The sequence below is a fragment of the Cervus elaphus genome, chromosome 17, assembly GCF_910594005.1.
Source record: "Cervus elaphus chromosome 17, mCerEla1.1, whole genome shotgun sequence".
Taxonomy (NCBI): Eukaryota; Metazoa; Chordata; class Mammalia; order Artiodactyla; family Cervidae; genus Cervus; species Cervus elaphus.
The window spans coordinates 40,549,800-40,566,703 of NC_057831.1; the positions used below are offsets into that span (position 1 = coordinate 40,549,800).

A 16,904-nucleotide genomic window follows, 5' to 3' on the forward strand; every position below is an offset into this window, starting at 1 on the left:
GAGTTCTTTCCTTAAAAGGCATGAATGTTTCTTTCAATAAATATTATTTTATTATGTCATTATCCCAAACCCTAGAGAGATATAAAGACAAATATTCAAAACACGTTGCTCTCAATGATCTTCCAATCAAAGAAAAGAAATGAGATAAACACTAATGAATACCCAGTGCACCCAAAGCAGTAGAACCCTACAAGCTTACCTTATATGGTTGTCATGAACATTAAGCAACTACATATTTATGCAATGTTTAATTAAAGCAGTCTGATACACAGCGTGCATGCATGCTCAGTCATGTCCAACTCTTTTTGACCCCGTGGACTGTAGCCCACCATGCTTCTCTGTCCATGGAATTTTCCAGGCAAGAATACTGGAGTGGATTGCCATTTTCCTTCTCCAGGTAGTCTTCCCAGTCCAGGAATTGAACTCACGTCTCTTGCATCTCCTGCACTGGGAAGATCTTTACCACTCTTTACCACTGAGCCACCTGGGAAGCTCGTCCCTGATACACAGCAGTAAGCACTGTTATACATGTTTATTAAGTCAATAAATAAATACATAAAATACATGTGCCTTAAGAGAATCACAAGCAAACATGATATATAGAAATTATTGAAACAAATTGATGTATAATGCCACCCTTAATGACATGTAACAGATGGTTGAAAAGATCCAGGAAGATTTCATAAAGAATAGGTTATATAATGGATGAGAAAATTGATAGCAGAACTTACTAAAGCTACTAAGGCAAAAGGAAGCACCATTAACCCAGGCATAGAGTTGAGATAAATTCATAACATAGTGAATAGACACAGGTGACAAGAATATAGGGTGGAAGATTGGGCTTTAAAAGTAAGTCAGGCAGTAATGGGAAACAGATAATGCTTTGTATTATTTGTTAGTATTATCATATTTGGTGATACTTAAATGAAGATAAATCCTTTGGAAGTAACCAGCCAGTTTTACCAGAGTCAAATGTGCAGCTATGTGATGGTCACAATGATCTATCATACACAACTTTAGCAATTAGCATTGCTGTTCTGATGGCTAAAGTAATTAGTATAGTTATTAGTCTTGATCAATGTGTTGCTATGGATTCTTATGGGCTTCCCAGGTGGCTCATTTGTTAGAATCCACCTGCCAATACAAGAGACCTGGGTTCAGTCCCTAGGTCAGGAAGATCCCCAGGAGAAGGGAATGGATACCCACTCCAGTAATCTTGCCTGGAGAATCCCACGGACAGAGGAGACTGGCAGGCTACAGTCCATGAGGTCACAAAAGAGTCAGACATGGTTGAGTGACTAAACAACAACAACATGCTATTCTTTTAAGATAGATCCCTTATAAAATAATGAAATCTTGATATTGAGGTAGCTTTCACATGTAAGCTGGCATGCTCAGTCTTAAAGCTGTTGTTTAGTCAACAGTTTCTTAGACTGATCTCCTTTCTCACTCCTTTCCACCTTAAGTTTATGGAGAAATACTTAACAGAGAATAAAGGGTTGACTCCTGTTTTCTTCTCTTAGAAATGAAGTTCTTACTCTATGTTCTGTCTCCAGCTCAGACTTTCTCTGCTGGTAGACTGGGAGCTGACTAAGAACAGAGTCCATTACATCCATCCTTGTAAGCCCCCGCATCCAGTCCAATATCATCTAGTACATCCTTGTGAACTGTGGTTTAGAATGTCTTAATTGGATTGGATTGGATTGGATTGGATTGGATTGGATCACAATGAATAAGAAGTAAAGCATTTCCTCTTATCATTTTTCAAATAACTTTTTATTTGGGTATAAAGTGAAGCATACATAGAATAATATTTAAACTGCCTTAGATATAGACTACTGTAAAGAGTCTGTATCCAACTGGATAGATTTAATTTGAAAACTGACAGCAGTTTCATCACAGTAGCTTGATAGATTATAATGAATACATTCCATCAAGCTGTATCATTTAAAGTAATACTAGTTGAAAGTAAAAAGCTTTAAATAAACCCTATTTAAAAATAGCTCATCATGTATATGTTGATAAAAACTCTTTGTATCACAGATTTAAAGACACAGAAAGTCTCCTTATGAAAGAAATATATGAGACTTTTAGTGCAATTAGTTCTCTTTAAGAGACAGGAAAAAACCTAATTATCATACACCGCATTGATGTAATTCCAAGCTTAGTACATGTATGCATTTAAATCATGGGAAAAGATCCTTGAAGTGTAAATGATATACCAAATTTAGCTGTTAGGCAACTATTTCTACCATTTGGCAAAGTATACCTTAGAAGAACAGTCTGTAACAAAGAGATTTGCTTCAAAATCCTGATTTTTTAACCAATGCTGCTTTAAATCTACACACTTTGAACACATAAAAGTTCTAATTGTTTCTTGGAAATGAACAGCAGCTGCCTATAGATGTATCGCTTTATTCATTTATTTACTGCATATAAAATCATTTAAAGGTAAGGTAGAAAAGGAAAAAACTTTTAAATCTTACATCTTTCCCGCCATCTTAAAAATCTCACACAATGATCAGGAAAGTGTTCTCACTGAAAATCGTATTTGGTCCAATGTGTCTGAAAATAATATATGATTGTGTTATTTGTATATGAAGAAATCTCCTTAGAGATAATCAGACATGCAATTCAGCACAGAGAGTCTAGAATTGACATGGTTATGCTTGTAGTTCTTATTTATGGATGACAATTATTCTTTATAAACTAGTTGATGGAAAGAATCGTACGTTCTCTATCTTGATTGATTCTCCTTTTGCTGTTTTCTTTCTGTTGTGATGGATGTAGCTGAGGCGTATTCTGTTGAGCCGTTCCAATAAGTCATAAAAGGGAAACAGCCTTTTTTTCTGGGCTTATAAGACCTTGGAGACCCTGAAGATTTGAGAGTTATTTTTTTTTTTCAAACATAAAACAACAGAATGAGCCAAATATAAAAGGATACCTACCAAATGATTCTATTTACATCAAGCTCAAAAACAGGCACAAATAATCTTTGCTCAGGGTAGTGGTTACTTATCCTTGGAGTCAAGCCTCTGGTAAATGATGATGGTAAATGGTGTGTTTTCAGATACGGATGCTGGTTATATGAATGGGTTCAGTCTGTGACCATTTGTTAGCTATTCGTTTATCTTTTGAATATATGTTATACCTCAATAAAAAGTCCAAATAAAAAAGGATAAAAGAATAAAAATTTAAAAGCATACATATTTCCTTTTCCTCCAGTATACTACATTGTAAAGGGGCTCCTACTAGTCACAGTTTACAATAGTTGTGTTGTCCCAAGTCATAGAAGTGTTTAGCAGCAGAGCCAGCATTTTGGATCTTTTGCTTCCATGTCTTGTGATTTTTTATTTTTGCCAATCACAAGTTATGCTTACCTCTCAGACCCATGACATGGCCTACTGGCAGGAAAGCTTTTAATCTTTCTCTATGACCTAATGCCATTTGCCCTGTTAACAGGAGAGTTGTGTGAGGAGAAACTGGACTTCTGCGCCCAGGACTTGAACCCCTGCCAGCATGACTCCAAGTGCATCCTGACGCCAAAGGGATACAAGTAAGTCTGAGGCTGCCTTGAGGCTCATGACTGGGGGAGTAGGGCCTTTCTTTTTTCATTATTTAGGTATTTATTATTTATTTGGCTACACCAGGTCTTAGTTGTGGCATGCATGATCTTTGATCTTTGTTGCAGCGTGTGGGATCTAGGTCCCTGACCAGGGATTGAACTTGGGCTCCCTGCATTGAGAACTCAGAGTCTTAGCCACTGGACCACCAGGGAAGTCCCAAGGAGGGCGTTAGGTTAAGGAACCCTCTTCTTTCAGAATCTAGCTTCACACCTTTGCTCAGGATTTACAGGGCATTTTCTCCAGGGTTATTGGCATTTTTATAAATGTTTATTTACAGTATGAGCTTTTTTTTAGTACAACAGAGTTTCCTTTTGTTCTGTGATTTTTCAAGGGAAGTTTTGTATGAAATGAAATGGCCTGTGAATGTGTGTGTGTGTGTGTGTGTGTGTGTGTGTAATCACTCAATCATGTCCGACTCTTTGCAACCCCATGGACTATACAGTCCCTGGAATTCTCCAGACCAGAATACTGGAGTAGGTAGCTATTCCCTTCTCCAGGGAATATTCCCAACCCAGGGATCAAACCCAGGTCTCCCACATTGCAGGTAGATTCTTTACTAGCTGAGCCACCAGGGAAACCCAAATAAATTCATAATATCTACTAGATGCTTTGTTACCCGAATGGAAGTCATCTTTGGTCAAATAAGAAGTTTAAATTAATGTAACTGAAAATGTTTTGGTCTGCAATAATACTTTAGCTACCCAAAGGGAGGACGCAGAGTGACCACGTGTCCCAGGTTGCCTTGGTACAATCCACTTACGTCTGTTGTCTCAGTGTACTTAATATTTAGTGTCTCCTTCACTCATGTGCATGTTGGGTGGGGTGATAAGGCATCCAGTCATGCCAGCTAGCAGTCTTCCCAAAATATGTTTCGTATCAAATGAAATTATTCCTTTGCCACAATTCTGTAATATTTTTGTTTGTTTTTTGGGTGTTTGTTTTGTTTTGTTTTTTCATTTTTCCCCAAACTTATTTATTTTTAATTGAAGGAAAATTGCTTCACTGTATTGTGTTGGTCTCTGCCAGGCATGACCACGAGTCAGCCGTAGGTGTACATGTGTCCCCGCCCTGTTTGACCTCCCTCCCACCGCCTACCCCTTTGCAGCCTTCTAGGATGTTACAGAGCCCTGGTCTGAGTTCCCTGAACCATACACCAAATTCCCATTGGTTATCTGTTTTACGCATGGAAGCATATACACTGTCATGTGTAGAATTCTGTGATATTTTAAGGATCTATCAACAGCAACTTCTTTTCTTAGCCAGGCAGTAGTTTGGAAATCATCCCGTAGGAACCCTTTATCTTACACACGAGGAAACCATGACCCAGAGAGCTCCGTGGCTGTCCAGAGGCCTCAGTGTTACTCAGGGGTACAGCTGGAGCTGGATTTTATACTCCCCAGCTGGGTGGTTTTTCTACTACAGGCTACCTCTGAGAAGGTTTACACTTTATCACTTCTGTTTGTTACAGAAGATAAGCTGGATTCTCAGAAATGATACTGTAAGGCTCAGGTTGAGCTGTGCCTACAGGAGACAACTAGCAAAGAGCAATACTTGTTTCTTTTTTGTTCTTTTAATTTTTTTTATTTTTTCATTTTAATTGGAGGCTAGTTGCTTTATAATATTGTAGTGGTTTTGCCGTACATTGACATGAATCCGCCATGGGTGCACATGTGTTCCCCATCCTGAACCCCCCTCCCACCCCACTCCCCCTCCCATCCCTCTGGGTTGTCCCAGTGCACTGGTTTCTTTACCCAGTATTTACTGAGCCTCTGCCATGCGTCAGGGCGTGTGCTAATATTGCCATCGTTTGTTTTTATGGAGCTTTATGGCTATTCACCCTCTCATACTCAGGCTTAGTTGCCATAGGATTCAGAGAATTAAAAATTACTCAGGTCAGTTTTATAAGAATAGGTGGATTAGAGCTGGGACAACATATTAATACTTGTCAACAGATTATTGAATATTCCAAGTTGAGTGGGAGATGGGGTCACATCACCTGACCCCTACTGCCTTTCGAAGATCAGTCTGAGTAAAATACTTACTCTCAAGTTTCATTTAGAGAATATTTTAATTCAATTTGATTTAAAATTCATTATTTTAGAATATACAGTTGCAGCACCTGCTGATTTTATTTGATGCTTTTTTAAAAGAAAATATATTTGATTCTACTTTTCATATTTTAGTTTCCAACAGTATGTGGGAAAAACAAAAGTCTTATTGAAATCTTTATTTTATACAAAATTCTGCATTGCATTTTGTTCTTCCAAATACATAGGTATATTATTTTAAGTCTTAATGTCTTTGATCTCCCCTTAATGAATTTGGCAAATTGAACTTCCATCATTTACATAACAAATATTGTCATTTCTTAGAGAAATTAATCAGTAGAGCAGATGGTTTTACAGAAGGACTTATCTGCTGGACAGGTTTCACAAAGCTTTGTGAATTGTAATTACAAGATAGACTGTTAGTCAAACTTAAAGGAAACCATTCAAAAATAAGTTCATCTTCAAAAAGCCTACCCTTAATTCAGTGTCTTTAATTACTATCAATTAGATTGCATGCTCCTTATAGTGCATTTTACTGGATTAAACATTAACTGATTTGGGAACCCATGGTTTTCAGCAGTGATTTGTGAGTTTGTATGTCGTTTAGCAGGAAACAGGATAAATCATAGTGTTTGCTATTAATCCCATATTATGAATAACTGCACCTTGTGGGAAAGGAAGTTGCAAAAAAGTAAGTGGACTCAGAGACCAAAATTATGTGAGGCTGCTGAAGGAAATTTCTACCAACAAATATTGTTGGGACAAGTTGTACTGTTTCTTCAACTACATTTTCTTATTACTAAGCTAATAGAGCTGGTTTTAGTTCTCTTGCTTTATTCTATACCTCATAAATCTCCTAAATTGCTTTGAGATATTCTTAGACTATGATATGCCGTAAGTAGAATTTTCAAGCATACATCTTACTTAGTCAGCTTTGGGGCTTCTAAACGATATATTTTATAGTCTTTGCTTTCTTCCTTGTTCCTTGTCAGATAATAGAGTTCAGGGAATGTGACACATTTTATTGATAATGTAAACTTTAAGGAATTCATAATTAAATATTTTCTTCCTGTTTTGAAACTCTGCCTGAGGAGTCAAAGAAAGGCCAAAATGTTGGTCATGATGTGACTCCGAGTTCTAATGGGCTTGAAAAATAGTATCTGTCGAGAAAAGAATATAAAATAGCTCTTAGACAGCCTCTTTGGTGAATACGTGGTTCTCTTATCTTTTACTTTGATTTCTCTTCTCAGATAAATAATTCAGAGTGTTTCAAAGCATTTCTTCTTTCTTTTAATGCTCTGTACTTGAGCAGCTCTGCTCACATTAACATTGATGGAAGCCCTTTTCTCAGGCCTTGTCCATCTAGTTGAGAATGTCTATGGCCATTTAGAATCCATTTAACTTCAGGCTTGTTTACTTTGCTTTGTTATGATTTAGCACTAAAACCACTGGCTCTAGAGCAAGCATGCTTATGCAGTGAGCTCATTTCATTTCTTAATTCATACATGCAAGGCTAAGTCTGTGGTGCCCTTAGATGGTATATACTCCCATTTATTTTAATTCATCAGTTCTCCAGTAACTCCTAAATACTGATTTTGCATTTTCAGGCAAAACCTTTGGCATTCAATAATATCCACGTTCACTAGAGTGTTTTTAATTATTCTCATTCACTTACATCTTAATGGCTTTGAAATAGAAAAGTAAATAATTAGTACAGTCTAAACCATGAAAAGATTTTTTTTTAGAATTATAAAGAATTACATAGAATTATTTTTTAAAATTTACTTATTGATCATGTATTATATATAAAATGCTATGCAAATTATTTTGTAGATAATATTTTTATTTAAACTTTTAACAAACACCTGTGGGGTGGAAATTACTATATATGTGTTATAGATGGGAGTAGCACATAGATTAAGCAATGTAGTCAAGATTACATACACTTCACAATGAAACCAAAATATGAACACAGCTCTGCCTAATTGCAAAGTCTAAATACTATTAGGCTAAAATAATTTCCTGGTTTTTTTGTTTTTTTTTTGTCAGTAAACCCTTTCTTAAACTCCAAACAGAAATACTCATGGAAGCCAGTGTGTAAAACTAATGAATCACAGCAGTAATGTGTTGTTGGGTGGTGGGATACAGAGGGAAGCTGCCAGAAGCCCCCTCCCTATTTATGGCCATATCTGTAGGAGTGCCAATAGCTTCACAAAGCATAGTTTTATAATCACTGCACATGCCATATTGCTTTTCTCTGAGCACCTTTAAAGTACTGTGTAAAATAAATCTTAAAAAAAAAAAAATAAAGTACTGTGTCTTGGTGTCATAGATAGAATTCCAGTGGTCGGCACTGATGAAAAAGTTTTTAAAGGGAATGCCAAGTAACTAATTTAACAGCATAGAACTATGGTTAGAAATTCAGGCTTCTTACCAGATTGCTTGGGTTCAGTTCCTGACTATGGCACACCAGTTGGATGTCCTTGGGCAAGGCAGTTTGTGGCTTGTTTCCTCACTTGTAGCAAGGAGGCATGATGTCACCAATGTCACATGGCTGTGGAGAGAATTCAGTGAATCCATGTATGAAAAAGTGACTAGAACAGGCCCTGAAGCAACATGCTCAGAGAACATCAGCTGTATTATCATCCCTGGTTCTTCAGCAGCTGTGCAGCCAGACCATCCCTTCTGCCCCACACCACCAGAGTGAACAGTCTGAAAAGCTGTCCAGGATTGGGTCCCAGGAATTCAGTACCACCTTCCCTGCTCCACCCAGTTAGGTCAGCCCCCATTCTGCCCTAACAGTAGTCTGGATTCATGATGAATTAGAGAGTATTTAATGCTAATATGTTTGCTTTTCATAATATTATATTTTACTCTAATGTATCCAGTCTCTATTGGAAAATTAAAAATGTTAATTGTTCTTAAAAATTTGCTTAAGGTTCTTAATACGTTTTACAACACAACACTTTTATCATGTCAGTACTCAGATGAATTAGCTGGAAATAGAGGACACCATAGTCAAATAGAGTGAGGGAAGAAGAGAGGGAGGAAGGGAAAGAGGAAAGAGTGAACCCCAGTGCGATTAGTCTAATCTTATTTGGATTGTGGAGGCATGCTGTCATCTGAGAGGGGAAATTGCTGTTCCTCTGAGAGATCACAGTGAGAAACGTGGAAGGCTTCGCAGATCAGTACTGTTTTCTAGGCATCTGCTAATGTTTAGGCTTTATGAGCCTGTTCTAAATGTTTTTTCGAAGACAGTACCAGTTTCCTAGAGGAAACACAACTGTTGTGCTCATTTTGGCTCAGTGAGGTTTGAAACTGTTTACCTGCTTGTTCAAACAGATGTGACTGCACCCCAGGATATGTAGGAGAACACTGTGACATCGACTTCGATGACTGCCAAGATCACAAGTGTAAGAACGGAGCCCACTGCACCGATGCGGTGAACGGTTATACCTGCACCTGTCCTGAAGGCTACAGGTAACAGTGCAAGTGAATATTTGTATTTTGAGTATTATAGGACTCAGTTCATATTGGCAATTAAGTAACATCTAGTCAATGTATTTTCTTTTCCTGTTCATTCTTCAGTGGCTTGTTTTGTGAGTTTTCTCCACCCATGGTTCTCCCTCGTACCAGCCCCTGTGATAATTTTGACTGTCAGAATGGAGCTCAATGCATCATCAGGATCAATGAGCCAATATGCCAGTGTTTGCCTGGCTACCAGGGAGAAAAGTGTGAAAAACTGGTCAGTGTGAATTTTGTAAACAAAGAGTCTTATCTTCAGATCCCTTCCGCCAAGGTCCGGCCTCAAACAAACATCACTCTTCAGGTAAGGTTCCCCCACTACCAAGAGCTGATCTCATCTGAAATCAGTTCAGCTTCCAAGCATAAATGTGCCTGGCGGTTTGTGAGTGATGTTGTTTCTTAAACGGACAGTTACATACTGCATAGCACAATGACAGATAATGCAGCTTGTGTGAAAAGTTCCTGTTAGTCTCTCTAACATTTCTGTCTGTCAAACCTAAATGGACACCAGGTATTTTTATTCACTACTTGATCACATAAAATACACACACACACACACACACACTCACACTGAGAAAGAGAGCAGCAAAATATCTTTATTTTGTGCTTAGGTGATGCTTACCGTGTGGCATAGTGTGAAAGAACCCTCCTGCCAACGCTGGGTATGTGAGAGACACGGGTTCGATCCCTGGATGGGGAAGATCTCCTGGAGGAGGGAATGACGACCCCTACAGTATTCTTGCCTGGACAGTCCCATGGACAGAGGAGTCTGTCAGGGTCGCGAAGAGTCAGACACAACTGAAGTGACTTAGCATGCACAGTGCCATTTGATTCATTTATTTCTATGGCTCTGCGGTTCAAGTTTTTTTACAGTGGGAAGCTGGGCGGAGTGGGGAGCTTTCCTTAGGAAATCTGCAGCTGACAAGAGCGCAAATGAGACAGAAAACACCTTGACAGAATATTCAGCCAAGTGTCATTTAACTTCCAATTGAATTTACAAACTCAAATTTTAAGTCTTTCCACCAAGTCACCATTTACCTTTGAGCAAGTCATTCGGACCCCTATAGACAAGATTAGGCTAGATTCAGTTCAGTTCAGTTCAGTCACTCAGTAATGTCTGACTCTTTATGACCCCATGAATCGCAGCATGCCAGGCCTCCTTGTCCATCAAAAACTCCCGGAGTTTACGCAAACTCATGTCCATCGAGTCAGTGATGCCATCCAGCCATCTCATCCTCTGTCGTCCCCTTCTCCTCCTGCCCCCAATCCCTCCCAGCATCAGGGTCTTTTCCAATGAGTCAACTCTTCGCATGAGGTGGCCAAAGTTCAGCATCAGTTCAGCTTCAGCATCAGTCCTTCCAATGAACACCCAGGACTGATCTCCTTTAGGATGGACTGGTTGGATCTCCTTGCAGTCCAAAGGACTCTCAAGAGTCTTCTCCAACACCACAGTTCAAAAGCATCAATTTTTCAGTGCTCAGCTTTCTTCACAGTCCAACTCTCACATCCATACATGACCACTGGAAAAACCATAGCCTTGACTAGACAGACCTTTGTTGGCAAAGTAATGTCTCTGCTTTTTAACATGCTATCTAGGTTGGTCATAACTTTCCTTCCAAGGAGTAAGCGTCTTTTAATTTCATGGCTGCAATCACCATCTGCTGTGATTTTGGAGCCCCAAAACATAAAATCTGACACAGTTTCCACTGTTTCCCCATCTATTTCCCATGAAGTGATGGGACCAGATGCCATGATCTTAGTTTTGTGAATGTTGAGCTTTAAGCCAACTTTTTCACTCTCTTCTTTCACATTCATCAAGAGGCTATTTAGTTCCTCTTCACTTTCTGCCATAAGGGTGGTGTCATCTGCATATTTCTCCTGGCAATCTTGATTCCAGCTTATGCTTCTTCCAGCCCAGTGTTTCTCATGATGTACTCTGCATATAAGTTAAACAAGCAGGGTGACAATATACAGCCTTGATGTACTCCTTTTCCTATTTGGAACCAGTCTGTTGTTCCATGTCCAGTTCTAACTGTTGCTTCCTGGCCTGCATATAGGTTTCTCAAGAGGCAGGTGAGGTGGTCTGGTATTCCCATCTCTTTCAGAATTTTGTACAGTTTATTGTGATTCACATAGTCAAAGGCTTTAGCATAGTCAATAAAGCAGAAATAGATGTTTTTCTGGAACTCTCTTGCTCTTTCGATGATCCAGCAGATGTTGGCAATTTGATCTCTGGTTCCTCTGCCTTTTCTAAAACCAGCTTGAACATCTGGAAGTTCACAGTTCACATATTGCTGAAGCCTGGCTTGGAGAATTTTGAGCATTACTTTACTAGCGTGTGAGATGAGTGCAATTGTACGGTAGTTTGAGCATTCTTTGGCATTGCCTTTCTTTGGGATTGGAATGAAAACTGACCTTTTCCAGTCCTGTGGCCACTGCTGAGTTTTCCAAATTTGCTGGCATATTGAGTGCAGCACTTTCACAGCATAATCTTTTAGGATTTGAAATAGCTCAACTGGAATTCCATCACCTCCACTAGCTTTGTTCATAGTGATGCTTTCTAAGGCCCACTTGACATCACATTCCAGGATGTCTGGCTCTAGGTGAGTGATCACACCATCGTGCTTATCTGGGTCGTGAAGATCTTTTTATACAGTTCTATGTATTCTTGCCACCTCTTCTTAATGTCTTCTGCTTCTGTTAGGTCCATAGCATTTCTGTCCTTTATCGAGCCCATCTTTGCATGGAATGTTCACTTGGTAGCTCTAATTTTCTTGAAGAGATCTCTAGTCTAGGCTAGCTTAGGGGTCATAAATTTACATGAGGCAGATTGGGGCTGCATGTTTGTTTTATCTGTTCAGCAAGATATTTCAATATGTTTTTCATTCAAATGTGTGTAGCCAAGTTCCTGTGACCCTCTTCCTTATTCATTTTACCCTGGCACTCCAGCAAGGGGCCAAGGCTTCTTGAGAAGTCACGAGGAATGGGACCCCGGAAGGCAGGCTGACGTTCTTTAAAAAGTCTGCCTCCCTAACTTCCAGCATTTGCCACCCAGATTGTTATGAGAAGTACTCAGTGGTGTTTGGGCTTAAGTCTTAAAATCCTGAAAAAGTCAGAAAGCAGAATAAAAACAGATTTTCCCCAATCATGGCATAATTTAACATGCAACATGAAACTCCATTGTGCTCAATACAATCGCATTTCACATATACCTTAAAAAGAAAAATCCATAACAGGAGCAAAACGAACAGGTAAGTGAAAATCTCCCACAAAGGAAGTTCTAAGCACATTCAGTAATGTTAAGAGTTTCTTTGTTTTTTTTCTCTGGGGACTGGCTTCCTTTTTAAAATTTATTTATTTTTTACTTGAAGCATATTAAGTGTTTCTTATTATTCTTTTTAATGGAAAGGAAATGTAGTGATTTTATTCCTGATTAGATTTTATCATTGTTGACTGAGACAATATAGCTTAATATATAGGAGGGGAAACTTGATTCACATTAGGCACTGTGAACTTGATATGGAAAATATTTTTCAGTTTTAATTTTCTGAAGGATAAATTGTGTAATGTCCTTATTTTTGCATATTTCATAGGACATGAATCATTAAGCTTTAACATTGCTAATATGCGTGGAAAGAGAATAAATATGTGTTTATGAATTTGAAAAACATTTTGAAGTTCTTTATGAATTTATTTATAACAAAGTAATCCAGGAAGGGGTCATCTTTCAAGTAATCATTTCAGTGTGTATTAGTATTTTCTCAGACCCGTAAAGAAGAAATAAACTAGACTAAAACCTCTTCACTAGGAAGCCTTGTTTCTTCTTAATGAAGTATGTATGAACAACTATTCACCCTACTAATGTCAAGGTTACTTCCCACCAGATTGCCACAGATGAAGACAGTGGAATCCTCCTGTATAAGGGTGATAAAGACCATATCGCTGTAGAACTCTACCGAGGACGAGTTCGTGCCAGCTATGACACCGGCTCCCACCCAGCTTCTGCCATTTACAGGTGAGGACTTCTCAGTTACTGATAAAGGTGAAAACAGTTGCTTAATGCAGAACTGCTTTCCTTCTATTATTGTGTTATGCGGTGGGGGGGAGGAATAATTTGACTACAGCAGACTTTGTAAGTATGTTAGAGGCCTGGCAGTAACAGCATACTCAAGTTGGATAATTGAGGAAAGATTTATTAGATGACTATTTACAAAGATTGGTTGGGACAGTGGAGTGATCTGAAGTTAGTAACTCAGGATATTGCTCCTGCCCAGGGGCTTGAAGGAAAGAGGGGAGACAGCAGTTATGGAAATCAGTGCTCAGAAAAGGAATTGCAGAGAGGACTGCCTGACAGAAAGAAGCACCTCCACCTTCAATGGAGGAATGCTGTCAAGCCTCAGGGAAGGAATCAGGGTTTTAAATACTTGATTTCCCAACAACCTCCTGCCCATACTTCTCTCCGGCCAATCAGATGCCAGAAAACATCAGACACCCACTGATCTCGGTGATGCAGCTCACACATGAGCCTCTCAGGGCTCAGCTCAGGGAGAAGATGGATGGAGAGTAACTCTAGAGAAAGAGATGCAGGATACCCAGTATAGGGAAAAATTTAAGGTTACTATTCATGCAATGTGTATTTATTGAGCATTTGATGTGTGCGAGGCACAGTTCTAAGCTTTCAGCAACAAAGTTCCTGCCCTTAAGAAGCTTACACATAAGAAGCCAGTGGACACCTCCAAGATGTGTATAATCGTATCATTCATTTTGGAAGTTTCTAATAATACAATGAATTGATGATATACTGAATGGGTAATGATGTACTGATATGTGAATGGGGGAGGATACACTACTCAAAGTATGCTTTTTGCATAACCTTCAGAGCCCCTCCTTTGGGTCTCAACACCAATCATTTGGCAGACAAGCTACCTAGTTATCGAGTTTATTTCTTCACATGTATAAATAAGTGCCACCATTTAGAGCAGGGTCACAAATTCATAGGCAGTCAGTTTTTCCAGGTGGATAACTTAAATGAACTGAGTGGGCTAATTGCAAGCAAATGATATGTGCTCTCATTCTTTTATTCTTAAAAATATTCTAACCTTTTAGAGAAGGTTTTCTGTGTTACAAACAGCCTTGGTGTTGGCACCATAATAGGCATGGTTGTAAGCAGAGTGAACTAAAAGCAAATGTTTGTCAAAACGGGACTAGACCTTGTCTACTCAGGTCTCCCTGAATGCTGCCATGTGAAAATGTGGACCCAAGTTTTGCCAGAGCTCCTGATTTTTCAAGAAAAAAATTAACACTTTAAATATAAAGTTTTCCTTCCTTAAATATGATTCACATTTTTAAAATGCCATTTCTGGCAAACAAAACACATTTGTAGACCAAAGGCACTGGGCACCAAGTTTGTGGGCATTAACTGAGACATAAATGGAGATACTGGCCTCTGTGTTACTGACATCATACTTATATATTTTCCATGTGCGTCACATGTTATTTAATCTTTCACAATGGTTCTGGGAAATTAGATGCCAATTGTAGCCATGAATGGAATTCAATAAGTCTTTTTGGTGGTAAGCTAAGCCACTTGGGAATATTTAGAGCCTGGAAACAAACACATAATTATGGGTTTCCAAGTAAATTACAATAGTTATTTCATTTCTAAATGGTGATGAATTAGTGCCAATATTTTAAATGTTTGCTAGGTCTTAAACTTTATAGCCTCAATTTGTTTCAGCTCCTAAAAAGATTTCATAATATTGATTTTATGGTTCATTTTTGGTGTTTTGTTTGTTTGTCTTGTTTTATGCAATGAAACAGCATAGAACTCTCAGAAACTATAGTAAAAGTTCCCGGAGTTGGCTTATTAAAGTTAGTGTTCACATAAAATACACTTAAAATGCTTCTAGATGAGTTATAAAAACCCAAGTGATTATATCCAAATGAGGACTTACTCTAAAGAGCTTATTACAAGTTTATGTTCATTACGATTTTTGTCTAACAATAGAGTATACCTTGTAACATCTATAAAAAAAGAATAGTATCATATCACACACTTTTTGTTATGAACCAGAAGTAGAGGTTTCCGCTTGAAGATCATCTAATGGAGACATCTGTTATGAGGGCCAGGGAAAACATAACATTTGTTTATTTCTTGCTCTTAAGTTTATGTCAAAACAATCAACAAACATAGCATTATTTTTAAGTAAAAGAAACGAAGCAACAGTCACCAAGAATTTGAATAGAGAGATCATACATAGATTAATTTATTGATCTATTGATATAGATAATATACACACACATATATATGAATATAGTAGTATTCCAAATAAGTAGGAGAAAAGTTCCTGTGACATAGACACTATTAAGAACATTAAATTATTTCAACAGTTTAGGAGAATCTAGTTTTTGACAAATAATAATCATAGTGTGAGAGAGGGACTATAAAGAAAGCTGAGCACTGAAGAAATGATGCTTTTGAACTGTGGTGTTGGAGGACTCTTGAGAGTCCCTTGGACTGCAAGGAGATCCAACCAGTCCATCCTAAAGGAAATCAGTCTTGAATATTCATTGGAAGGACTGATGCTGAAGCTGAAACTCAGTACTTTGGCCACCTGAGGCGAAGAACTGGCTCATTTGAAAAGACCCTGATGGCTGGGAAAGATTGAAGGCGGGAGGAGAAGGGGACAACAGAGGATGAGATGGTTGGATGGTTGGATCACCGACTCAATGGACATGATTTTGAGTAAGCTCTGGGAGCTGGTGATGGGCATGGAAGCCTGGCATGCTGCAGTCCATGGAGTCACAAAGAGTCGGACGCGACTGAGCGACTGAACTGAACCGAACTGAATCATAGTGGCTAAGACGTGTTCAGATCTAGGCTTGCTCAATTACTATATATAAACTTTAGCAAGGTATTTAATTTGTCTGTGCTTCAGAATTCATAATACTAATTTTTCTGTGCTTTAAAATTCATATCTGTAAGTAATAATATAGTGAAGTGAAGTGAAGTCGCTCAGTCGTGTTCGACTCTTTGCGACCCCATGGGCTGTAGCCTAGCAGACTCCTCTGTCCATGGGCCTCTCCAGGCAATAGTACTGGAGTGGGTTGCCATTTCCTTCTCCAATAATATAGTACCTACCCCATAAAATCTCTTTGAGCATTTGATTCTACACTTAGCTCTGTCCTCACTCTTCCCTCACTTTGTCTTCGTTATCATCTCTCTTCTAACAATAGAGGAAAATCTTTCTGTGTCTATTCCTGGAGTGCAGCAAGAGTTAAAAGTGCATCTTCTATCCTCAGAAATTAACACTAGAAGTATATCATGTTTTTAATTTCTATGAAGGGCAATTTGGAAATAGCTTTCCTACTTCTGGGAATTTATTCGAAAGATATACCTGGAGACATAGAAATGATATATGCACAAGGTAATTCACTGTGGTGTTGGTTCTAAAAACAAAAGTTAGGAAACAACCCAAGTTTCTAACTAAATAAACTATGGGCAGCCACACAATGGAATATACTGTAAAAGGAAAAAGGAGTAAGGGAGGGGAAGAGAGGATGCAAATGTTCTCTATGTAGGATACTGAAAGATTTCCAAGGTCTGTTGCTCAGTTCAAAAGAAAAAAAGGTAGAGAGCAGTGTCAAAGCAAAGTAAGGTAGAGAACAGTGTCCTTGTATTTTTATTTCCATGTACTTTCATAAA

At 38.5% G+C, this 16,904-nt stretch overlaps 1 protein-coding gene across 2 annotated transcripts in view; it reads left to right on the forward strand.

Annotated features, from left to right (window-relative positions):
• Window positions 1–16,904, forward strand: part of SLIT2 (slit guidance ligand 2) — a 386,076-nt gene that overhangs the window by 349,981 nt on the left and 19,191 nt on the right. For both annotated transcript variants that reach the window (XM_043871492.1, XM_043871493.1), the window contains 4 exons: window positions 3,463–3,556; window positions 9,017–9,154; window positions 9,263–9,503; window positions 13,084–13,214. In XM_043871492.1, the coding sequence (XP_043727427.1) occupies window positions 3,463–3,556; window positions 9,017–9,154; window positions 9,263–9,503; window positions 13,084–13,214 (604 nt within the window). The remainder of the gene's footprint in view (window positions 1–3,462; window positions 3,557–9,016; window positions 9,155–9,262; window positions 9,504–13,083; window positions 13,215–16,904) is intronic.